The 26,453-nt window shown below is 39.9% G+C and overlaps 1 protein-coding gene across 7 annotated transcripts in view; it reads right to left on the reverse strand.

Annotated features, from left to right (window-relative positions):
- The window catches only part of LPAR1 (lysophosphatidic acid receptor 1), a 161,422-nt gene that overhangs the window by 35,643 nt on the left and 99,326 nt on the right, over positions 1 to 26,453 (reverse strand). For all 7 annotated transcript variants that reach the window (XM_006142729.3, XM_006142725.3, XM_006142726.3 and 4 more), the window contains exon 3: positions 22,239 to 22,986. In XM_006142729.3, the coding sequence (XP_006142791.1) occupies positions 22,239 to 22,986 (748 nt within the window). The remainder of the gene's footprint in view (positions 1 to 22,238; positions 22,987 to 26,453) is intronic.

Raw genomic sequence — 26,453 nt, forward strand, 5'->3', positions numbered from 1 at the left:
GATAAAACACAGTGCCTGCAAGTCTGGAAGCCATATGCCAACCACAGGTTCAGATCCCCAAAGTCCACTTGAAAAACATGCCAGACGCAGGCACTCATGTTTCTGAAGATCTGGAGGCTGAGAATGGGGATCACAGAGTGATAAGATCCTATTTAAACTGAGTCCTCTCTTTGCCTTTCACAAGTATGCACATATAACTCTCTCCTATAAAAAAAAAAAAGAAAATGAGTTACATTTTTAAAAAACTTCTTTTCAAATCCATCTAAGGCACAGAAAACAGAGCTTTAAAAGTTTCTGAAACTTTTGGAGGGTAGAGCAATTAAGTTTTAAAAAGACTAAAATGCTATGCTTAACTTAATTCCAGACTGGCAACCACCATAATAAGAAAGCCAAGTGAGGAGACAGTACCTCTCAAGCCCCACAGAAATACTTTTACTGCACTTTGGTCACAGGCCAAGAGCCTGCATTGAGGAATGATAGAGACATGATCTGGATACAACACTTACTATGTGGGCTATAAAGAAGGCCAAATTGTCCAGCATGCCATACCACGGCCAAGGTGTCTCTCACAAATGAATGCCCACAGGAAAGAGAGCTCTTTGCACTCAATACTTGGAAGACTTACTTCTTCTGACTGTACCTTATGGCCAAATTATAACCTAATCTTGCTTATATCTGCAATAACTGCTAGAAAGTATGTCTTTAATCTGACTCCATGTCACTTTCTAACACTTACTTTTCCCATCTCCTTTTCTGTGTGTGTGTGTGTGTGTGGTGTGTGTGTGGTGTGTGTGTTTATTTTTAAGATTGTTGCCAGAGGGTACATGTGCTCACCAGAAGAAGAGGCAGAGAGGGAAAAAGAGATAGTGAGAGGTAAAGTGAGAAATCACTCTCTCCCCCAGGGGGAATGGCCATGCTGCAACCCCTTCTCCTCCATTCTCCTTCTGGGATCCTAGGCATGAGCACACATGCACACACACACACACACACACACACACACACACACATACACACTCACACACACCATGACTTTCAAGCCATCAGGTCCAGGACTCAAACCACAGTCAGCAATGTAGGAGTACAACACCTTAACTACCCTACCGCCTCCTGTCCTCTCTTCCCTGTGCTTTTAAAATTTTTTGCCAGAGGGCACATGTGCTCACTGAAGAGAGACAAGGGGAGGGAGTGAGACAATACTCCCTCACCCCCCACAGGGAATGGTCATGTTCCAATCCCTTCTCCTCCATTTCTCCCTTCTTTTGGGATTTTGGGCACACATGAACGCACACCGAAAGTGTTTCTCAAGCTGTCAGGTCTGGGACTCATATCACTTCGTTGGCCCTGTAGGATCCAGCCGTCTTATCCACTATGTTATGGGCTGGCCCCTGCACTTATTTTTAATTCAAGTTTTTCTTCCGAACTATATGAATCTTTTCAGCTGCCTTAAATCTTTTTTTTCTTTCTTTCTTTCTTTCCTTTTAACAAGGTTAAGTATAAATAAACACACAGACACATCTGCTACACATGTCTACAGGACAGTTTATGGAAACCAGTTATTTGGACATAGAAACCACCCAACATGAATGGGGCCAGTATGTCTCCTATAGATCAAAAAGAAGAACATTAATTTTCAGCTCTATTTTAACAGAGAGAGCCAATCAGTCTACGATCTATTACCCATAGGCGAGTCTGCAGACTCTCAGATAGCAACCTGACCCAACAGAGCTATTGGCTTATCTGCACGGTCACAATTATATCACAATTATGTGTTTCCACGCCACTGTGCTCAGGAAGTAAGTGGTCTGTGTGTAAGAAAACTTCTAGCCATTCTAGAGGTGAGTGGACAAAGGGAACTGTCAGGTTTGAGATGTGGCATTTCAAAACAAACAAAAGCATGAAGGAAGTGTCAACGAAGGAATGGGTCAAGAGATAGAATCAGAAAACAGAAATGCCTCAGCAGCCCACAGAAGAGAAAAACTGAGGGAAGAAGTGTTACGTGATATATACGATGTCCTCCTCTCTAAAGGAGGACAAATATTTCTGGTGAAAATATATTTATTTTTTTAAATAAGCACAGATTTAAATACATCGCATTCCACTCTTTAGTCTTCAGCCTGGCTCCATGAATTCCTTTTGAAATGGCATTTTCTTTAAAAGCCACTTTTTCTTCCATCTGTACTCAAAACACATAGTACGTCTATGGTAGGCACACACTAAGGTGACCTCTAATGAACGCTACCTCTGTGGAGTTCTCCATCCCCAAAGGTGAGAGCAGAACCTGTAATTTGTTCTAACACATTGAATATGGTGATAGTTACAGGATGTCCCTCTCTAAATTACAGGCTGTTAAATGACAAAGGTGAAAAGGGATTGCAGATGTAATTACAATGACTTTAAGCTGATCAAAAGGGAAATTATCCTGAGTCAGATGGACATTATTAAGTAAGCTCTTCTAAAAAATAGTTGAGAGTCCAGAGACTGAAAGTATTAGAGACTCTCTCTCTCCATTGCTTACTTTGAAGAAGCAAGTGGCCAAGAATTCTATAGCCACAAGAAAATGAATTTGCCCAAAAACCTAAGGAAATTGGGATCAGCTCTTTCCCCAGTCAGGCCTCCTGATGAACACACAGCCCAGCCAACATGTTGATTGCAACCTGTGAGACCCTGAGCACAGAATCCAGCCAAAGTGTGCCTGGTCTTCTAACCCATAGGCACTGTAGAATGCTAAATGGATTTTTTTAATTTTTTTTTTCAAATCAATAAAAAATGTTAATATGTGATTTGGCATAGAATATCAATACAATATCTGAAGACAGAGCTAGTTTGCATGGTAACTGCCTTCTGATATTAACTGTCACACATGTAATGGAAATGTTGATCTCCTTTCTTGATTTCCCATATCACTCTTAGCCAAGGCCTCCCACATTAAAGACTCCAGATACTTAAACCAAAGCTGCTGCCACTGTGTCCATGATGTGTCGCTGGAAGACCACCACAGTCACAGGTCACTGCGGGAGTTTCATACTTGATTGCCTCCCACAGGCCCGGAAATGTTTAACCTGGCCAGCCTGAGACTTCCACAATTTCCCATCAGTCAAGCATCATCTTGATTAGAAAGATTTAGCACATGCAAGTCAGTGTCTTCAACCCCAAAGCTATGTGGATCATTTGTTCTCCCTTCGCCTATTTGGGCCTAAAAATCACCAGGCAAGCACAGAAGCAGCAGATGTGCTACCAACCTGCAAAGAGAAGGCAACAAGTCATGTTCGTTTTAATACTAAGATCAAAACACAGCCTAAGGCCAGGCTATTCAGTTCCATAATAGCATGTTCTCCTTGCTCTGCACAAAATTATACCCTGATGAGGTATTTCCATGCCCTTATGCCCAGAAAGCGGTTAGGCAGCAACAGCTCCAGTATGGGTGAAAGGGTTAGGCATCTGAACATTTGGAGAAAAAATGGTCATTAGGAAGAAGGGAATGTTTGTCTCTCTTCTTTGGGAGCATTTTTCTGTCGATTGTAAATCAAATTTAATTGTTGTGCTATTCCTCTTTTGAGTGATAAATATAATGCTTTTGACATAAAGTTTATTTATGGATATTTGAAATTATTTCTAACAAAAAGTATTACTATTTTTTTCAACTGTTGGGATTTTTATACACTAACTAAACTACAATAACATTCAAATGTACTAGACACAGCAGAAATAGCAAATGTTCTTTATTTAGAAAAATCAAAGAGAACAACATCTTTTTCTTTCCTTCCTTCCTCCTTTCATTTTTAACTTTTGAAATATTACAGTGACAACATAGCAAGTTAGGAGCACCAGCACTGAAATGTCAAACCCAGCGGTAGGCAACAGGGGCCAGCAAATGCCGAATTACCTTCAGCAATTCACACAGTCTCTCTGGCCTCAGTTTTATTGTCTCTAAAATGGGCAAAATTATAACTGCACTATCATCTCTACAACTGCATGAAAACAATAACACATTACCTGTGTCTAAGAAGATACATTAGAATATATAGCTCAAATGTTAAACGAATGCTTTTTTATTTTAATATGTACGCTTTATCTTACAAACCAGCAAAGACAGATACATTTTAAAAATACATGATTTATTATTCTATTTTTAACAAAAAATTAAGTAAATAAATTTCTTTCTTTCTTCTATAATGTTGCCAGAGAGCATATGTACTCTCCAGAGAGAAACAGAGGGAAGGAAAGTGAAAAAGTATCCTCCATGGGGGATGATCCTATTACAATCCCTTCTCCATCTCTCCCTCTTTGTGATTTTGGGCATGTACACACATGTGCCCAGAGTGTTTCTCAACCTGCCAGGTCCAGAATTTAAACCATGGGGTTGATCACATGGGACCCAGCTGCTTTACACTCTGCTACTGGCTGGCCCAGTAAGAATGAATTTCAAAGTTACCATCAGAAAATACTAACAGTTATTATATATTAAGAGTTTATTATAAGTCAGGAATTGTGCTAAGGGGTACCATACATTTTCTCATTTGATTCTCATGAGAACAGAGACCCATTATTATCTCTATTTTACAAATGAGAAATTTGAAGTTCAGGGAAATTTGATGATAAGTGATAAACCTGTGATACAAAATCAAGCAGTCTAATCCAGAACCCAAAAATAATTATTCAAAGTGTTTCAAATAGAAAGGGACTTCAAAAGGTCCATGGAAACATGGGATTGAGGTATGAGTTTATTTTATAAGTGCAAAAGATTTTGAAATATGTGCGTAGTTTTTTTCATAATATGCATTTTCTATTCATTTTTTTTCAAGACCTTGCATACATTTTCTGGGTTGACAAGGCACAAGAACAAGGAGGCATGATCTGAGCACACAGGTGGTCTTTGTCACTCTAAGGAAGAGCATGTCCCTAGAGAGTTAGGCAGCCTGGTCTGGAGGCCATGCCCACCCCCACCAGAGGGAGACCACCCAGAGGAACACCCAAAGAGAAGCCCCATCACAGAAATGCCAATGAGGCAGCCTACATTGACAATGATGCTCCCTAGAGTTGTGAGCCAAAGTCCCGTAGGACTTAGGACTTAGAACACACCGTCTGACCCACAGGATGTTACCAAACTACCCCAGAGCCCACAAGGCACATCCAGGGCTCCAAAGGTGCTACAGAGTGGCTACAGAGACCATGCTGCTCGAGAGAAACTAAGCATAGAACAGCTGTAAGTAAAAGGGAAAGAAACTAATGGCTAGAACCAATAAATAAATAGAAGTAGGAACTAAGGAACAAGAGGCTCAAAGTCCTTCAACGTAGAACATACCTTTTTACATGTGACCAAATACATTCCTATTTTTGTTTATTCTTAGCTTCTAAATCCCTGAAAAGTTTCCACCTCTTTTCAGTTTGCTAATGTTGACCCTCCTGAATAAAAATAACATAAATGGCTACAACATAACCTCATTAAAGGTAACAGACTTTCAGTGTTGGCATGGATGTGACAACCTACTCTCATTACCTTGTAGTGAAAGTGTAAATCGACACAAACTTTCTGAAGGACACAAAACAATAAGACTAAAAGATAAGATCCATATTAAAACATTTTTGTCTCAATTTTTTTTATAATGGCAAAAAGAGAGAAAAGTTAAATGCCAAGTGGTTGTATTTCCTCATATGGACAGACTGAACTTTGTGTAGAAAAACACATTTTCCAAGATTACTTGATGGCATAACATAATGCTCAAAATGCTTTTTTAAAAAAATAATACTATTAATATATGGGAACCAGTAGGTGGCATGATGATAGAGGCTCTGGACTCCCACATGGCTAACTGTGGTTCAAGTCCCAGACTCAGAAGTTTGAAAATCACTCAGGCACATGTGTGTGCATACCCAAAAATCCCAAGAGGAGGATGGAGGTGAAGGGTCTGTAGTGTGGTCATCCCTGATTGGGGGGAGATTTCTCACTTTCCATCTCTCTGTCTCTATCTCTCCCCAGTGAACCCAGTGAATACATGTGCCCTATGGCAAAAACTTAATTTAAAAAAAATGGTCATAGGAGACTAGTATCAATTTTTCCCTTCAGGAGCCAAGATTTTACTTTAGTTATTTTGTGTTTCTCTCTAACTTTCCCTTGCCTTGCCTTGCCTTGCCTTTCCCTTCTCTTTCTCTCCCCTGCAAGGCAGGTATACATATACATGTGCATGAGACAATCACCAGTACACACTATTTAAATGGCCCTGAAAAAGGTGTTATTTTTTACAGTGAAAAGAATTAAAACTTGAGTTTAAAATTTAACAAGAACAGACTAAATGCTATGCAATTTAAACCAAAGTCAGACTCTGCATGGTCATGTGGGAGGTAGGGTTGGGAGTGGGGGTGGTACATGACCCAAGTATTATGCCTGCATGCCAACACAAAGATCTGGCTCTAGCAGGGGACCAAAAATCAGCCAGTTTAACAAGTATCCGGTGTGATTCAGACACAGTGGTCTTGGGACCACACTTGAAGAAACACTGAATGAGTGAGGGCTTCCATGATACAGATAAAGAAGTCCTCGGACAGGTTAAGTGGATTGCCTAAAGTCACACCAAGCAGTAAGTAGCCAATCTGGAGTTAGAGTACAGTGCATGTCTTTACAACCACACTACATTACATTCTTACTTAGCATTCCAGAGATTTCTTTTCAAATCTGTGTCACTGCTCTATATGCAGCAGCTGCAAAAACAGCCATAGCTTATATTTATGTGGCACTTCCTATAAAAGGAGCTCTCACGTTCAATATCACATGTGGCCTCGGCAAGTATGTATTTTCTGTATTTGGCAGATGAAGAGACTGAAATTCAGAGACTCAGATTCTTACTCAAAATTTTACTAATTTGGGACAAAGTAGCACTGACATGCTTACTATTCATATCATAATTTCTTTAGAAACTCTCAAAACTAAAGACCCAGGAGAGGTTGAAATGGGTAGAAAAAAAATTAGTTCACAATAAAAATGAAAAAAACTCAAACTGTGCACACTAAAGTTCATATTAAAATTTTCAAGAAGAATAAAATCTTTTTGATAAAATTTAGCTATAATAAGACCAAGTAAATAAGAGAAGAAAAAGGAAAACTCACAATGGTAGAGGCGTTCACTGTCACAAATTGATTATGTTTGATTATGTTATGTATTGAAGACTTAACAATTAAGTCTCCATTGTAGCATTTGATTCTGATGAAATTTTTAGCTTCATTAAATCTAAAAAGTGTAGCAAATTAGAAATATTTTAACTGAATTATATACAACATGGCTAAAGAGATAAAAGTGGATTAATAATACACACTCCAAAAATATCTTTTCAACAAAAATCCATGTCACCCTAATTCTGATTTAAATACCCATATTTATAAAGTTAGTACAAAAATGTCCTCAAAGTCTAATCAAAACAATATATCAAAATAACACATGACCTCAATAAGTTACCTGGTAATGAAGTTATATTATTATTCTTTTTTTAGAACATTTTAATTTCATTTTATTTATTTATTATCATTTTTTAACTTGATTAGAGAGAGAGAAAGTGAGAAAGTAAGCTGCCAGGTCCGTGACTAGAACCATGGTCAACCATATGGTAGTCCAACGCCTTAACCACCACACCACTTGCTGACCCCATACAACATTATTAGTAAAATTATAAATCAGTAATTGCTGAGAAGTAACATATTAAACATAAGTTGTACTGTAATACAAGAAAATCACTTATTATGTAATATATTATAGACAAACATATACATATAAAATGAATATATTTTTTATTTCTAATTTCAATTTTTTTGTGTGTGGGGGGGGTTGCTATAGATCATATGCGCTCACCACAAAGCCAGAGAGAGACAGAATCACCAGCCCCCGGGGGGATGGCCACGCCAAAATCCCTTCTCCTCCATTCTCCTTTCGGGAGCTTGGGCATGCACACACTCACACTCGCACCTGGCATGAGTTTAAGCCACCGGGTCCAGGACTCGAACTGTAGTCAACTACATAGGAGTCCAGAGACATAGCCATTATGCCAATTGTTGGTCCCTAAAAGTAATGTTTTTAATAAAAATATTTTTTATTTCTCCCCTAAAGAATTAGAATTTGCCAAATTAAATAAAGTTAGTGCTCTAATCTCTACAACTTTGGTGTATTTGACCATTGGATCATCTCATTTATACCCGCCAATACACTGTTTTTTAGAATGTCTAAGTAGAGCCTTGCCTGTTTTCATTCAGAAACTCAAGGACCTCAGTTCCTTAATTTATAGTTTGGCTTTTCCTTCCAAACTGGGTCTACATAGAAGGAAGCATTCCTGTGCACCATGGGCTTAGCAATGCAGGCAAAGCAAACTTCTGCAGCATAAAATGGTGAATCACTTGCTGGCTACGGCAAAATCTCCCAGACTTTTCACTTCATCGGTCTCTTCTGCAGGTCCTTTAAGGCTCCTAAGTGGCTATCTTCTCCCTCCCAAGAGAAAGGAAAATAACTCAGGCAAATAAACCCATGCCTGCCACATAAAGAGACACTTTTTGAAGTGCAGAATTACCCGTTTAGAATGAACTCATGGAAAACCCTACTTAAAATGCAGTGTTCTTTGTGTTAACAAAAGTCTACTGGGGCAGGATAAATAAGTGAAGCCATGACTTTCCAGTCTCCCAATGCCAGATTAAAGCCCACTGCTCTAAAAGACCATGTTATTGCCGTGTCACCCTATGAGAACTTCATATTTGCTTTGGATCATTACAATAACTCCTCTATTGGTGGACGAGACCTGCCGGGGTTTAAGTAAAGCCGTGACCACACTCAGTCTAGACACTATCATCTTCACTAAACACATGAATAGAAAGTAGCGTCTCAGGCACAAGGCTTCAATTTAAACCTCGATAAAATTAAAAACAAAAATCCAAGGTACAAACATAAGAAAAATAATCCCTTGTTTATATAGAAAAACAGAGTTCGTTAAAATGTTTTTTTTTTCAAAGAGCATGACAAAGAATATGTAAAAGACAAGAATAATTCAGTTTGCGTCTGGAGGTATACAACATGAACTGATTATAAGCAAGCATAAATTCTTAGAAACTAATATAAGATTCTATAAATTGGATATGTTGTTTTCTTTATTTCCTGACAACTCAAAATAAAAATCTGAAAAATGCTATGTTGCTGGACTCCCACGTAGTCGACCGCAGTTCGAGTCCCGGACCCAGTGGCTTAAACTCACGCCGGGCGCGTGTGTGTGTGTGCCCAAGATCTCAAGAGGAGAATGGAGAAGGGATTGTGGCATGGCCATCCCCCGGGGGGGGGTGATTTCTCACTTTCTGTCCCTCTGTCTCTGTCTGGCGAGCGCACGCACCCTATGGCAAAAACCTCTCAAAAAAAAAAAAATCTGAAAAATGAAATAAATGAAACCCCCTGTGTACTGAAATTGACTTCCATGAAAATATGGAACCCTATGACAAAGAAAAGAATCAATGTAATAGAGAGTTGATTGTCATCTAAAATGCTTTACGTCCAACATAATGTCATGTCTGTACATGTGTGTCAGGGATGTCAGATCAAATATAGGATGCTGGACCAGTGGGTGGCATGGAGGTTCCAGTGGCTGGATTCCACATAGCCAACTTTGCATTCAAGTTCCAGATGTAAACCCATCCCTGGACCATAAACTACCAGATATAACAGAAGCCTTTGAATTCTCCTGCTGTGACAATAACAAAAGTCAATTACAGACATTCTGAAATCTCCCTGCCCACCAGGCCACTACGGATTGTAAGATACCACAGAGGGACCAGCAGATGGCATAGTGACTACATCACTGGACTCCTATGTGGTCTACCATGGTTCAAGTCCTAGACCTGGTGACTTAAAACTCATGCCAGGCACTTGTGTGTGTGTGCCCAAAATCCCAAGAGGAGAATGGAGGAAAGGCAATTGCAGTGTGGCCACCCTCCCTGGTGGGAAGTAGGGGTTGATTTCTGACTTCTTGTCTCTCTGCCTTTCTCTCTGGTGAATGTACATGTCCTAGAGAAAAAAAAAAATCTCTCTTAAAAAAAAAAAAGACAGAGCATTGTATTCCCTTCATGCTTCAGGTGTAGGTGTTGGCTTTCCCTGGCAACAATCTTTAGGTCCTGAAACACATGCACATCACTACAGAGCATGTAAACTCCATGCTTTCCACAGGATGTTTATTTGCACATATAGAAATTCACAGCCCCCCTTTTTGTACAGGTTAGTAACCATTCACAACCCACTTATTTCATAATATGATGGTTAATCTGCTACCTTTGGTCAATTCAAAAAATGAATGTCTTATACCAGTATACAGTGCAGGCAAAAAAAAAAAAATACATACACACACACACACACAAGAAAATACTGTCTAACAATTTGAGAAGCTCTGTCTCTCACCCTCAAGGATTTACATGATCTTAGCAAGCCTAACAAAGGTTATTGTCATAGCTAAGTAGCAAAATCACTACAATGTAAGGAAAGTGATTGAATGTCTCATTCAATTCAGAGCATAAAGATTATCTAACAGAAATAATTCCTTTGCTTCAGTTCACTTTATAAACCCCCACATACCATCACTCAAAGATATAATTCCAATAGTACTTTTATCTTAAAAGTCTTTTTAGACATTGCGCAATCAAATCATGGTAACTTGCAATAGAGCATGCACACTCAGCGGAGAGACAGAGAGAGAAAGAGAAAGTGAGAAAGCAAGCTGCTAGGTCTGGGACTTGAACTGTGGTCGGCCATGTGGGAGTCTAGCAACTTAACCACCACATCACCTGCTGGACCCAATAAAGTCTGATGACCCCACCCATTTGCCATTTCTTCCATATCTGCCAGACACTGTCCTTCGCTGTTGATTTAAAGGGAACAGATAGCACCCTGAAAGTATGTGCCTTAGTACTGCAGATCCATTGGAAAGAGCTGGTGACTTTCTGATTGATATTGATAAAATCTATTCCAAAATCTATTTACTAGTCAACACTACTTAATCATCTCTGGAGGGTTAGAAGGTCAAAAGTGCTACTTCCTGTAATGCTCATAGGAATTTCTCACATAGCATTGCTAATAGGACTTTTCAAAAATAAGGGAAAAATCAATGCTGCAGTAAAGACTTACCTTTGAAAAAGCAAAAGTTATTCAGAATAAAAGCTACCATCAATTGTTAAACCTAACAGCTACTCACATACAATAGCACTTTCATATTATGTCATAGAAATAAGCACCAAATCTACTGTGGAATATGGATCTGGTGTGTGAGAAGGTGCTTACAACTACTTGAGGAGAAAGGTCCTACTAGACTTATTTTATTAATTCTGAAACAGAGGCTTAGAGAGGTTAAATCACCTACTTCGGATTTTTGCCTAGAGAATAAGTGAGGTACCAGGATTAGAACTCAAACTCTGGCCTGTCCCTGCATACCTAGGCACTGAACCCCCAGGCAACTGAGATTCCCATGGTTGCCACAATTTATTCAAGGAATCTTTGCATCAGTTATCACCTTTAATGCAAGTGACTTTGCAACATTCTTATTGAGACCAACGAAGTCTCAGCTAGACAAGGTCTGGGTCACTTTCATCCAGATCTGAAAGTAGAAAGTCCTTCATGTTCTCATGCCTTCAGTCACACTTCAGAAGGAACTCTGTTGGATTCAAGTGGTATTTTTGAGTTTTGTTTCTGTTTAAAAGTTTATCCTGAGTAAAAATATTTGAATGGAGATGGGCAACAAAAGAGCATAAAGAACTGGTGTTTGCAAGCTGTTTTCTCTCTTGACCTGAGCCCAGGGTGTGGGGTCTGGGCAGCACTGTGGGACAGCTACAGGGTGTCTCTCCTGGCCACCTCCCATGGCACCATGCCGGTCTAGTAGCTGGCCGAACAATCAAGGCTCTCATGAATGTCCACTCAGGGACGTCACTGAGACCTGAGGAGACTGGGAGGTAGACTTAATTCCCCTTCAGAGCAACAGGATGTTCAGCTGGTCACCTGTGGCTAGGGAATAAGAGGCTCTGTGTCCACTCCTCCCCCAAGCGGCAGGACCAACTGGGATGCCTTCCCCTTCCTGCCACAGGGCTTTCCGCAGCCTCATAAAGCCATAAAATGCATTTCTGTGAGACGATCCTCTATAATTGTGCCACTCCTTTTAATGAGTAATAGCATACCTAAAAGCGAATTATTACAAAGGGAATACACCATGTATACAGAGCGGAATCACAATCCCTTGCGTTCATTCTTATGTTGTTTCTAACTTTTCCACTAGACGACTCTACATGGTCGATGTACAGTAGTTACTGTCATTATAACTATTTATAGACTAATAAATAAAATATAAATAAACTTCAGAATCAAATTGGCCAATTTCATCCGATAGAGAATGCACATAGAAAGTAGCTTGCTTGCCCAGAATCACTCAGATAGTTAACAGCCAAGTGAAATGTAGATCTCAGAGGCATTTTTTTCAATGAACATAAGTGAAAACACAAACACACACACACACACACACACACACACAAAGCACTAACTAAATAAAAACACCGAGCTGAATGCTAAACAGTAACACAGCGCTGTTAAGGAAACCAACAGGGGGCAACAGGTGAAATGGTAGTTAAGGTACAGGTTTCCCACATGGTGACTGTAGTTCAAGTCCTAGACCTGACAACTTGGAAATCATGCCAGACACATGTGCATGTGTGCCCCAAATCCCAGGAGGATGGAAGAGAAGGGATTATAGCATGGCTGTTCCCCCAGAGTGCAAGGGAAGGTGATTTCCCTCTCACTGCTCTGTCTCTGGTAAGCACATGTGCCCTATGGCAAAAACCTTGAAAAAGAAAGAAAGAAAGAAAGAAAACCAATAGGATGCTCGTGTGAGTAGAAGCTACATAGTGTACAATCAATTCAGCTTCAGATGTCTTTTGTCAAAGCTTCATTAAGAGATTAGCAGTTGAGGCACCAGCAGATGGTGTAGCAGTTATGTCACTGGACTCTCACATAACTGACCACAATTCTAGTCCCAGACCCAGTGGCTTGAAAATCATGCCAGGCACGTGTACAGGCATGCCCAAGATCCTGGGATGAATATGGAAAAGGGATTGCAGCATGGCCATCCCCCCTGGGGGGTATTTCTCACTTCCCTCTCACTGTGTCTCTGTGTGTGTGTCTCTCTCTGGTGAATGCTCATGCCCTAAGGCAAAAAACCTCTAACAAAAGAAAAAGAGAGAGAGAGAGAGAAAGATTAGCAATTGGTTATAATGAGGCCAAATTCAAGGAGACCCTTTCTGTGGGAGCCAGTTACCATAACAGCCGCAAGATTTACAGTTAATCCCTAGCTAGCCCCGGGAAGTACGAGCTGATGCTCACGTGAAGGAAACTAAGGGAAAGTGAGGCTAGGACTGAGCTAAGTAGAGGCGTGGGCAGTACGAACAGCTCCATAGAAGGCAGGAAACTGGGTCCTGGTTTAGGTCACCAGCTACCTCAGCCCTAAACTTCTCAATTGACTTGGGAGTTTCATTCTCTTCTTCATTTGTAAGATGAGAGTGATGGATGGTGTGATTTTAATGATACTTTTAAGCTCTAAAATTCTAAATCTAGACAGATCCTTGCCTTTTACAAAATTCTTCTTTACTATGTTTATACAGTGAAATGAATCTAGTGTTGAGCTCTGCATCTGAAAATCCAAAGGGGAACCTAGAAAGATTATAAATAAACAGAAAGCAGCACCTAGAAGGAGGGTGACCATACATCCTGAGTTGCCCCAAATAGTCTTGGTTTATGTCCCAGCGTCCCAACCAAGTAATGCCCATGTCAAAAGTGTCCTGGTGTGAATAATAAATTATATGATTACCTTAGGAGCTGGTGCTCATTTTATCTTGGGAAACCCTTCAGCACCTGCCAAATCTTTAGCATAGGGAGTCTTCAATAAGCTCATAGAAACACGTATATTATGTAAAAACTATATATGGATTTTGAGATTTTTTTTACACCAAAATAAACTTTTTTTTTTTAGAGGTTTTTGCTACAGGGCACGTGCGCTCGCCAGACAGACGGAGAGACAGAGAGACAGAAAGCGAGAAATCCCCCCGCCCCAGGGGATGGCCAGGCCGCAATCCCTTCTCCTCCATTCTCCTCTCAGGATCTTGGGCACGCATGCACACGTGCCCAGCGTGAGTTTAAGTCACCAGGTCCAGGACGCGAACTGCAGTCGACTACATGGGAGTCCAGCGACACAGCCATTACTGACCATACATCCTGAGTTGCCCCAAATAGTCTTGGTTTATGTCCCAGCGTCCCAACCAAGTAATGCCCATGTCAAAAGTGTCCTGGTGTGAATAATAAATTATATGATTACCTTAGGAGCTGGTGCTCATTTTATCTTGGGAAACCCTTCAGCACCTGCCAAATCTTTAGCATAGGGAGTCTTCAATAAGCTCATAGAAACACGTATATTATGTAAAAACTATATATGGATTTTGAGATTTTTTTTACACCAAAATAAACTTTTTTTTTTTAGAGGTTTTTGCTACAGGGCACGTGCGCTCGCCAGACAGACGGAGAGACAGAGAGACAGAAAGCGAGAAATCCCCCCGCCCCAGGGGATGGCCAGGCCGCAATCCCTTCTCCTCCATTCTCCTCTCAGGATCTTGGGCACGCATGCACACGTGCCCAGCGTGAGTTTAAGTCACCAGGTCCAGGACGCGAACTGCAGTCGACTACATGGGAGTCCAGCGACACAGCCATTACACTAACTGCTGGTCCCCCAAAATAAACTTTTACCATAACTCCATTTTCCATGAACTTTTCAGAGAGCCTCTCGTATTTCCTGTTTTCTGTAAGACTTCATCTCTGTTTGAAAATTACCAAGTGTTCATACTTAATTGATATGCTGTGATTTTTTTTTATAGAATCTATAGTACTTTGAATTTGAAATGTTAAAAATCTCCCTATAAAAAGTGGTTCAGAACTGACTGCATGGAAAGTGGAAAATTATATTTTTCCAAGAACTTTCTGCAGGTCCCTTTGCATGTTATGAAGATGGTGGCCCTTTAGTCAAAACTCCATCCAGCACACCCGCCACACGTTAATCACATCTGAAGATGCGTCCCTCAAAGGTAGCATCTGCTGCTCACGCTACTGCTGACCTCCTCTGCCCGCGCTGCCAACAAGACCCACCTCAATATTGCCTCCTCCAGGAGTCGCTCCTTCCTGCCACTTGGGATTACTCATTTGGTATCACCACTAGTAGCCTGTGGACCCAAATGCTCTGCAGCTCTTTCTTAGTCTCCTCTACTACTATAAGGTCCATAAAGAAGCTTCCTTTCTCCCCTTTTTATCCCTTAGCACACTATTAGCCCTCAACAGCATATTTTGTTGAACTAAAGTGAAAAGAGAAGTACGTAAGAATTGGCTAACAGGATATTGGCCAAATTATCTTTCATCAGAGAGATCGAGAAAACAATGGGCTGAAACTTATCTGGCTCCCACCTCTATTATCACCATGGTAACAGGCTTTTGTATGGTATGTGGACAGTGTCCTGCAGCTGAATGACATGAACCACGAGAATCTTATAACTGGATGCCCGCCTTGCCACTTACAAAAAAGAATGGACTCAGACAAGCCACTTGCCCTTATCTTAGCTCCATTCCCTCAATATAAGATGGAGAAAGTGTAACTCTCCTTGGTGTAAAGTAAATGACAACACGTGAAGAACAGCACCAGGTATCGACCCTGGAAAGTCTACACAGGTGATAAGGGGAGCTTTAGCTTCGATGGTGATCATTTCCAGCCGAAATGGGTCAAACTAGAAAAACGGTCTCCCTCTTCATCTCGGAAGAGATAATACATCCCACCTGGGTTTATTATACTTTATATCTCACACACAGCTCAGATGCAGAAACATCCACACCTTCACCATGATTTTTCTCTTCCCAAATTCTAGCTTTCCTGTTTTTTAATGGTCCCCAACAGAAATACCATCACAAGAATAGTGCTCGAAAGGAGAAGACTTCAAACTCAAGACAGATTGGTCAAATTAACAAAGAACATCTTGACTGCCATTCTGATCCAACCATGGAACATATTTCTGGTAAAATATCAGATAGGGAGAATTCAAGCCTGGGGAGGATTCCACGATATGCTGACACAATGAACCCTCAAGCAGACTACACCTTGAACAAAACACTCCTTCAATCAGAAGCAGTCGGTTCTAGGTAATAATACAACAATAAACAGTGGAAAGGGGCAGATAAAATGAATTCTGAGCATCATTATAAGAAAGAAGAAAATGCTCCCTTCAAGCTTCTTCACCCAGGAAACAAAGCACAGGCAGTGCTAGGCGGTATCAGTGGAAACAAATGGGATCGTGGTACTTGAACTTAATAGCACACTCCTGTTCAAACTGCCACAAAATGCAGCATGTGCTGGCAGTTGTCTTATTCTAGGAAAGCATTGAGGTGAAAAGGGCCTGGGCTCTGGAACCAGTTGGACTCCCAGGTTCTATACTTCCTAGCTATGTGACCTCAGGCAAGTTACCTAACCTCTCTTTACCTCTTTGTTTTTTGTTTTGTTTTTATTGCAATAGGGCATGTGTACTTGCCATAGACACAGAGAGAGACAGAGAGAGAAAAGCAAGAAATCACTCCCCGGTGAGACAGCCATGCCACAATTATTTCTCTTCCATTCTCCTCTCAGGATTTTGGGCATGCATGCTCATGTGCTCTGCCTAAGTATCAAGCTGCCAGGTCTGGGACTCGAACAGCAGTCAGCCACATGGGAGTCCAGTGCCTTAACCACTACGCCACCTGCTGGCCCCTGAACCTTATTTTTTACCACCTGTCAAGTGTGACGATTATATTTATCCTCCACAGAGTTGTTGTTTACAAATACTCATTTCTACAGTAGAGTAGTGCTGGCCATTTAGTTTATGTTACAGAAGTGTTTGACAAGAATAGTTATTAACTTCCATTCAAAGGCACTTTTATACATTCAAATACAGCTTATATACAACCTCATGCTTAACAGTCGGCTACTGGTACTGACACCATAAATCTCAAAGATGTCTTTTTTAAAAATATATTTATTATTTCTTCAGAGACAGATAAAGAGAAGCACCTCCAACAGGATCTTGACACCATGAACCCACTGTCAGTTTCAGCTGGCCTAGAGTCTGGGCACATGCATGTGCACTCCACATGCTCAGGGAGCTCCTGAACTCACAGCCTTTCCCCTAAGCATGAGCCTCTTTATCACTGTGCTATCACCTGGCCCCAGGAGCCTTTGTTTTAAACTGACTCCTAAGAATTTAGCTTGTGGACCCATAAATCCTTCTCTTGATCATGAAGACTAAACAGGTCTTAAGCCCAGAGTTTATTCTGATGTAGTGAAAATGGAAACTGAAGGCTTTCATGAGACCCTAACTTACCCAGAATAAATGAAAGCAAAACAAACATACTATTTTACTGAGCACCCATTGTAACCAGTCATTTTTCCAAACTGTGATATTTTCATTGGAAGACATGGGATGTAATAGGAGCATAGCTAGGTCTCGCTCCAACATGGCTGAATAAATTGGTGTTTTCCATAGTAACTTCACTATGGCTCTCTCTGGTACTCAGTTTTGGAGGCTCAGAAACTTGCTTTTGTCATCATACTCACCTGTTCAAAATTATTTATTGAGTACCTGTTTAGTGCCAGATAACTAAGACTGGCAATATGGAGAAGGCAGACAGCAAATCGTTGCAATTCCTGGCTGCCCTCATGAAGCAGATGATCTGTCTGAGATGACAGATATATATATATATTTTTTTTGAGAGATTTTATTTTGCTACAGGGCACATGCACTTGCCAGACAGAGAGAGACAGAGACAGAAAGCGAGAAATCACCCCCTAGGGGGGATGGCCACGCCACAATCCCTTCTCCTCTATTCTCCTCTCGAGATCTTGGGCATGCACGCACACGTGCCTGGCATGAGTTTTAAGCCACTGGGTCTGGGACGCGAACCGCAATCGACTACATGGGAGTCCAGAGACATAGCCATTATGCTAACTGCTGGTCCCTGAGATGACAGATATTAAAGATCAAATGTGCACAAACTAAAGTTGAAAGAAAGAAAGAGAGAGAGAGAGAAAGAAGGAAATTGTCAAATAGGCTAGTTTATAATAAGAAGAGGTTTGGGAAGAGCAAAAGTCTTGTTCTTACAAGAACAACCTTTGTCTCCCATAAAATCACATCCTAGAGATAGACACTTAACCTTCAAGCAGAATATACTGTAAGGAGAGCACTGGGCATGGCCTCACTAGTGTATGCTTTCCATCTTCTCCCCTGACCCATTCTTCCCATCATGCTGTTTTTCTCAAAAAGGCTACTGGCCATTTATTTGATTTCTGCTTCCCATACTAAAATCACATTCTCATCTCACCTCACCAAATTTCTTCACCTAGTATACCCTGAATGGAGTGTTCAATGTCCTAAAACTTCTTTCCTCTCATGGCAATAAAAATAACGCTATTTATGCCAGAGGTAGTTAATCACATTCTATCTTTGTGATGTCTGGTAGTTTAAATCTCAGAGGACAACATTATTTTTATTTTCAAGTTTGGGGTCTGTGGGGAGGGGAAGAAGGAGCATTTAGGGCAGATGTATACTGAAACTGTAGCCCTTTCATAAACCTTCAAAATAATGATCTCATTTAAGCTACAGAAAAACCCAAGGAGGCACCAAAGTTAATTTGACATGAATCATTAAGTATATTGCACATTGGAATACTGGAGACATTAAACAAAGGTCAAAATTAAAACAAGAACTTGGCAGGTTCATAGTCCAAGCTTAGTAGACATTTACTGCTGGTAGTTCTATGAACTCTAAGTAGCACTTAATTCATAATAGAGAAAGCACACACACAGGAAAACATCAACCAACATTCAGATCATGAGTGAACAAACATTTGATGCAATATGAAATAAAGGAAAATGTCTCGTGTTATTTAATTTCATACAAAAAATAGTATCCTTGAAAAATTAAGATGTATTTTGTCCATAGCATGGAAATCATGTCCTTGTGGCACAGGTCTGTTTTAGTTGATAATTAAACACAGAGGGACATCATGTTTGTACCACTAAATGTCATTGGCTGGATTGAGACAATCTCATATCTGAGGTGATGGGGGTCCCACTGGACATATTTTCTAAGTACTCCAGCTAGTCACAGGTGAGCTTTGGTTGTGTCTGAAATGCCAAACCTATTGTCCTTTCTCATAGATCGACAAGAGGGTCACCATCAGTAGAGGTAGAAACATCCTCCATGATGCTTGGTCCTAACCCAACCAATGAGACAGATCAACAACCAGAAAGCTAATCCACTTAGTGGCAATTAGGGATCCATCTCCTTTTAGTGACTAAAATATTTTTTTTAATATTTATTTATTTAATTGTATTTATCATTATTTTTTTTTAATTTGACCAGAGAGAGAAAGGAAAAGTGAGAAGGCAAGCACCAAGTTCAGGACTTGAACTGTGGTTGTCCATGTAGGAGTTCAGTACCTTAACCACCACGCCACCTGTCAGTGACTACAATGTATGTAACTTCCAGAGATTCAGAGGAAGTTCATACTCCCAGGCCACATTCACTTAACATTTCTTTATAAAGTGGAAGACATAATTATAGGAACTTATTATTGAAATCTATACGAGAAGATGAATGGTAATTGATTTTTTTTAAGATATTTTTAAATGGTGGGCGAGCTCAGGGACACAGTGGTAATAAGATACTCAAATGATTCTGGATCCATATGGAAGATATGGGTCCGTTTTCCCCATTGACCTGTACATACCAAGAATAAGTACACACATGCCCCTGGCTAGATGGCTGGGGAGGCGAGTCAGGGAGGGGAAGAATAGAGGAAACTGCAACATGAGACCCTGTTGAGGGTTCTCTCTCTTTACTCCCCCTTCTCTGTCTCTCATGAAATAATTTTTTTAAAAATTTTAAACTGCAATCAATGGTAACCTGAATATTGTCTGTGGAAAATATATAACTCAAATACCTAAACAAATTCTCACTGAGTTAATTTTTAAAATAGGCTCTCCACTGTAAGCTCTTAAAGAAAAGTTGTGTGCTTGTCTTTTGCAGAAACAACTCCAAGCATGAGCAAAGAGTCTAGGATCTAATAGGTGCTCTTTATTTTTATTAATTTTTTGGGGGGGAGATATTTTTGCTATACAACGCATGCACTCACCAGAAAGACAGAGAAAGACAGAGAGACAGAAAGCGAGAAATCACCCCCCAGGGGGGATGGCCACGCCGCAATCCTTTCTCCTCCATTCTCCTGTCAGGATCGTGGGCACGCACACAAACATGCCTGGCGTGAGTTTAAGCCACCAGGTCCAGGACTCGAACTGCAGTCGACTACATGGGAGTCCAGCGACATAGCCATTATGCCAACTGCTTATCCCTCTTTATTTTTTGAGTACACAAATGAATAAGTATATTCCTTGTGATCACAACCAAGAATTTTTTCATCCAGGAAAAACAAGACTTACTAACAGGCAAAGTTATTTGAGCTTACAGAAAGAATAAAATCTCACCCTTCACCTTGAGATATGAATTAACTTCCCCTATTATGAATAAAAAGGTAATTTAAAAAATGCATTTTCCCTAAAGATGACTGTCACACAATACCATTGATTTCCACCTATTTTGTTCAGTATATTTATACAAACTTTGATATATTTACCTACGATGTAATTGTAACAACAGAATGTGAAAGATAATTTTCTTAGAAATAAACTAATAAAAATAACTACATAAAGGAACCAGATGGTGAGGCAGCAATAAAATGAGACACTCTGCAAGGTAATCCCATGTGAGAAGGTTTCTGGTTCAAGATCGGATAACTCCCTGCATGCACTAGGCATGCATATTCCCATGATCTGCAGCTGGCTGAAAGGTGGGGCTAGGGGGAGAATCACCACATCAGGACCCTTTTGGAGATGCTATTTTATTTTAATTATTATTAATTTGTTTTACATTAAATCACTGTGCATCATTGCAGCATACCAAATAAATTTTCCCATCATAAATACACCACACATCGATCCAAAGACATTACCACCCATGGGTATCATAAGCAACAGATTTCTTCCCATTTTGGGTCCCTTAAATGTGTATTTTGGGTCCCTTAAATGTGTTGCCCTTTTTTTTTTTTTTTTTTTTTTTGCTTTTGCTTGTTCTGTGTGTGTGTGTGTGTGTGTGTGCGCGCGCGCGTGCATTTCTCTCTCTCATGAAAGAAGTAAACTTTTTAAAAAAACACGTATGAAAGAATATTATTAGCATTATATAAAAGTATTTTTTATCTGAAAATCTGTAATGTAGAGGACACATGAAAAATGTTCCACAATTTGGACTGAAAGGAAATGCAAGCAGTCAGAACCAGCCTGGTTGGCAGAGACCTGATGCTGACTGCTGTTTTCTGGATTTGCTGGGAGGGCAGTGCTCTGGAAGATCTAGTGACCTAAGGTTGAATCCCACTGCAGGAAGGGAGTGTGGCTGCTGGCTGCAGCAGAGTGACCAATCAGAACAGAACCAGTTTCAATAACAGACCAATAGGACTGCTGCTTGAGTTGACCAATCAGGCTGCACAAGGGTCAACCTTTCATTTGCATGTAAAGACTTGTTTGAATAATTGGCAGGAAATATATTTTTCCATAAAAGCCCATCCTCAGAAACATTCAGGGAGTTAGTCTTCTGATAACCTTAACTATCTCCTGGATGATGTCACCTACGATAAAACCCTCCTCCTCGACAAACCTCATGGGTCAAAGTTTGGCTTTGCTGGCAGTGAGAGACTGTTTTCAGTCTGTACCTGCTTTGGTTGGTAACAGAAAATTCCTCAAAGCTAAATAATTGGTTTGGTTATTCTAGGATTTCCAATACTAGGATAGACAAACTCTTCAGTGGCATCTTTCACATCGTCATCATTTATCCTACACCACTGACACTTAAATTTTCGGAAAGCTGACTCTGTAATTGTAGAAAGACTGGTAAAATGATTTTTGTCATAGACATTTGATACAAAGATGATTCACCCTCTTGTAATTCCTGCATCTATTGAATATCCATATTGTTTGTCTTACACAATCTTACACTAATGTGGTTATTTTACACTATCTTAAACTAATGTGGTTTACACTAAGACATTGGAAATCTATAAAGTAAGTTATAATCAAGACAAAACTTACCCAGCACAATGACCACAGTCTTGAGAAGGCTCATCATGGTATCCCGATTCCGCCGAGGTCCAGAACTATGCCGGGACATTCTCATAGTCCTCTGGCGAACATAGCCAAAGATGTGAGCATAGAGAACCACCATTACCACAAAGGTCACCAAGTTGAAAATGGCCCAAAAAACTAAGTAAGAGTCACTATAGAGGGGTGCCATGTTGGAACAATGTTCGATATCACAGATACAGTTCCAGCCTACACTGGGTATAGCACCCATGACAATGGCCATAGTCCAGATGACCACAATGACCACCACCACTCGTCGGTTGCTCATCCGTGTGTGCAGCTGCATGCGGAAAACTGTAATGTGCCTCTCAATTGCAATAGCCAGTAAGTTGGCCACTGATGCTGTCAGGCTGGTGTCAATGAGGCCCTGACGGAGGAGCCAGGTGCTGACCGTCAATCTCCGAGTATTGGGTCCTGTGTTGAACATTAGGTAGAAGTAGGCCAAGCCAGCGAAGAAGTCCGCAGCAGCCAGATTAGCCATCAAGTAATAAATAGGAAAGTGGAAGCGGCGGTTGACGTAGATTGCCACCATGACCAGAAGGTTGGCCAACATGATGAAGATACAGACAGTGATTCCAAGTCCCATCACCAGCTTGCTGACCGTGTTCCATTCTGTGGCAAGATATTTTCCACTTCGGTTATAAAAAAAGGCGATGGACTCATTGTAGAAGCACTGTGGTTCGTTCATGGAGGTGAACTAAAACAGAGAGGAGGAACGTTGATTAAAAAAGAAAAGAAAAGAAAAGAAAATGAAAAGCACGGAGCAGCAGGTGGTGTAATGATTACGTCACTGGACTCCCACAGAGTCAACCACAGTTCAAGTCCTGGACCCAGCAGCTTGAGATTCATGCTGGGTACGTGTGTGTGCCCAAAATCCCAAGAAGAGACTGAGAAGAAGGGACTGCAGCATGCCATCTACTTTGGGAGGTGATTTCTTACTTTCTGTCTGTCTCTTTGGTGAGCACAAAACCACAGATCCCAATTTAAAGATGGAAAGAGGGCATAAGACCTCTATAGTAAATGCAGCCAACAAACAAAAGCAAAACACTTGAAAATCTGAGCCTGCGTAACATTCCATGACTATGGTGAAACCCCAAGGTTTCTTACAGTATTATTGTCTTAGAGATTAAAGACAGTTGGACTTAAATAAATGACAAGGTCTGTGTTTGGTGGTTACATGTCATTGAAGTCTACTAGAAAAGCCACATGGCTCAGAAATCTTACTTAAAATACATGAGACAGACAAAAATTTTGCCAGAATATTGCACTTGGAATATTTGCTATAGTGAAATCTATTTTGACCTGTGATTTAGGGAATCTATAAACATAGTTGGTTTACAGATAGGGTATCATTGTCCTATTATTCTGCATTTCTATTCTCACATAGCTTGTTCAATCTGTGATGCAGGTTCCCATAAGAACCATCAGCCCCAACATTTCAAAGAGGTTCCTATGCTTCAAAGCCGGCATTTGCTGCTCCACATTCCTGTGGTCATCACTGCCTACCCCCATGAATCCTTAGCCCCAGAATAGCACGTCAACCAATCTATGATGTTCGAGAACTTTTTTCTTTATGGAGGACCTAACAAAACCTCCAAAGAACAGTTGACACTTTGCTCTACAAGAAGTAAAATATATCGAGATTAGATTAAAGTACATCTTTTAAAATGTGGAATGATACTGCTTTATAATGTGAACTTATTTTTTAACATCACTGAATGATGAGAATATATGTACTTATTATTTATACTCTCATTTGAATCCAAAAAGGATTGAGGCAGTTTAAAAAAGAATAATAAAGGTGGTCAATAAAGCTATTCTAACAAAGTTAGAATGATGGGTACAGGAAGCTGCAAAGGAGAGGTGAGTGGGAGGGATGGGGAAAAGTTGGTTAACAGATACAAGAGAGTAAGAATGTAAGTGGAATCAGTTCTAGAGTGCTATCATACAGTAGAATAATAAGAGCTGGAAACAACTCAATGTATATTTCAAAATAGAAAAGTGGATTGCAAATGTGCAAAGAACACAAAAGAATAATAAATGTTTGAGACAGTGAACATATTTGCCCTGATTTGATCATTCCACAATATGCATGTTTTGAGCTGGTTCTGTGGCCTGGTGGTTAAGGCAGCCATATCCCACATGGCCAAACTCATGGTTCAAGTTCTGGACCCAGAGGCTTGAGAAACATGCCAGGCACATGTACATGCATGTGCCCCAAATCCCCAAAAAAGAGAGAGATGGAAGAGATGGAATTGATTGTTGCATGACCATTTCTCCTGATTTATCCCCCCCCCAATCTCTCTCGGGTGAATGCACATGATCTTTAGCAAATACATACAAATATCCATGTATGTGTGTATATACATATGCACACCCATTATGAAAAACCAGTGTACAAGTTTATACAACTATATGTAAATTAAAGTAAAACTTTAAAAAAATTAAAAAATAAAGTGACAAAGAAGAAACTATTAATAGAAAATAAAGTATCACAAAATTTAAAAATGCATAGAAAATTTTTTAAAAGAAAGAAAATAAAGTATCACATAGAATCAATCACTATTCCTAAGCCTTAGGTTTATCTAAGGCCCCTAGAATTAGAAAGTATTTCTTGAAGACAGTTCACATTGTATCTTTTTTTAAACTTGCTTTGATTCTAATAAGTTACTAAAGAAATATGAAAGGTTCAACCTCTTTTTAATCAATTGTTCCACTGAATATTCATATGTTGTACAGAAATGTTTACCAAACACTGAAAATTCCAAATTACTGTGAAGCAATTATTAAGTTGCCAGTCTTCTAACTTGTTCAAACATCTGAAGTCTCTTTTTTCATCTAGACTTTACTAGTTTCTAGATCATACTCTTTTTTATTATCTTATTTTATTTTATTTTTTAGTGGTTTCTCCTCTATTTTCCTATTACAATTTTGGGCATCCATGCACAAGCACCTGGCATGAGTTTCAAGCTGCCAGGTCTGGGACTCAAACCATGGTTGACTATATGGGAATTTAATGCCTTAACCACTACGTCAACTGCTGGCCCAAATCCTACTTCTAACATTATACTTAACATACTGTATAATTAATCCCTGTACTCATCTGTTTCTTAAAGAGAACATAGTCCAGGAAGTAGAGACTATTTCATGCATCTTGGTAACTTAGGTTGCTCCCACAGTGCCTCATTCATTGGAGATCAGAGAACTTGACTTGTAGCATTCCATTCCATCTTAAATCTTGGCATTACTCTGGGTAATTCATCTAATTTTCTTGTCTCTTGTTTTCTTGACCTCATCTCTAATGACCTATTCCATTACAACTCAGCTGCTCACATCCATGGTCACACCCAGGACTTTTTTAACAACCCAGAACTACTCTATCTCCCCTTGGAAAGAGAGATATTTTTTAATTTTTCAATTTCTTTAATATATTCAATCACATATACTGACTGTCTGCACTCGATGGCCAAAACTGAATGACTAGAGGATATAGAAACATAAAAAATAGAAATAGAGACACTCTAATTACCCATCACAACTTTCCATCCTTCAAATTTTCTCATTTAACCCTCAGTACTTTAGTTCTTTGAAATTATCTGTTTCTCTGACCTCTCTACTTCTCCCCAGAGAATTTTCTTCCCCATCCACATTCAAGATTAAATCTCCATCACCTTTAGGAGGAATAAAAAAAGAGAGAGAAATACACCCATGATTTCATGTTCTCCTTCCCACTTCGATTCTTTTTCTTACTCATAGCCAAATCTTCTCTGATATTGTTTCCCACTGATTTCTTACAATATGGCTTCTACCCCCTTCTACCCATTAAATCTACTTTAGTCAATTTCTGGAAATTCATATAACTTCCTAAAGTCATGCTAGTCTTTTTGTGCCTATTCTAATGGAAATTTTTCAGTCTCCCATGTTGACCTTGTCGGAGCACCAAACACATGATGGAGAGGCTCTCCTTGGACATTTTCTTTCCTCAATTGCCATGACATTGTACTCTCCCTTAAGTTTTGGTTATTCTCTCTGGCTGGCCCTTCTCTGTCATTTTTGAGAGTTCTCCTTCCTCTGTTCAATATGAATGTTTCTGCATTACTTATGTTCTCATTCCTTCAATGCACTTTCACTGAGTTATATAACTTACTCCAAAGGTTTCAATTA

The sequence above is a fragment of the Tupaia chinensis genome, unplaced genomic scaffold (assembly GCF_000334495.1).
Source record: "Tupaia chinensis unplaced genomic scaffold, TupChi_1.0 Scaffold000081_1, whole genome shotgun sequence".
NCBI classification, from domain to species: Eukaryota; Metazoa; Chordata; class Mammalia; order Scandentia; family Tupaiidae; genus Tupaia; species Tupaia belangeri.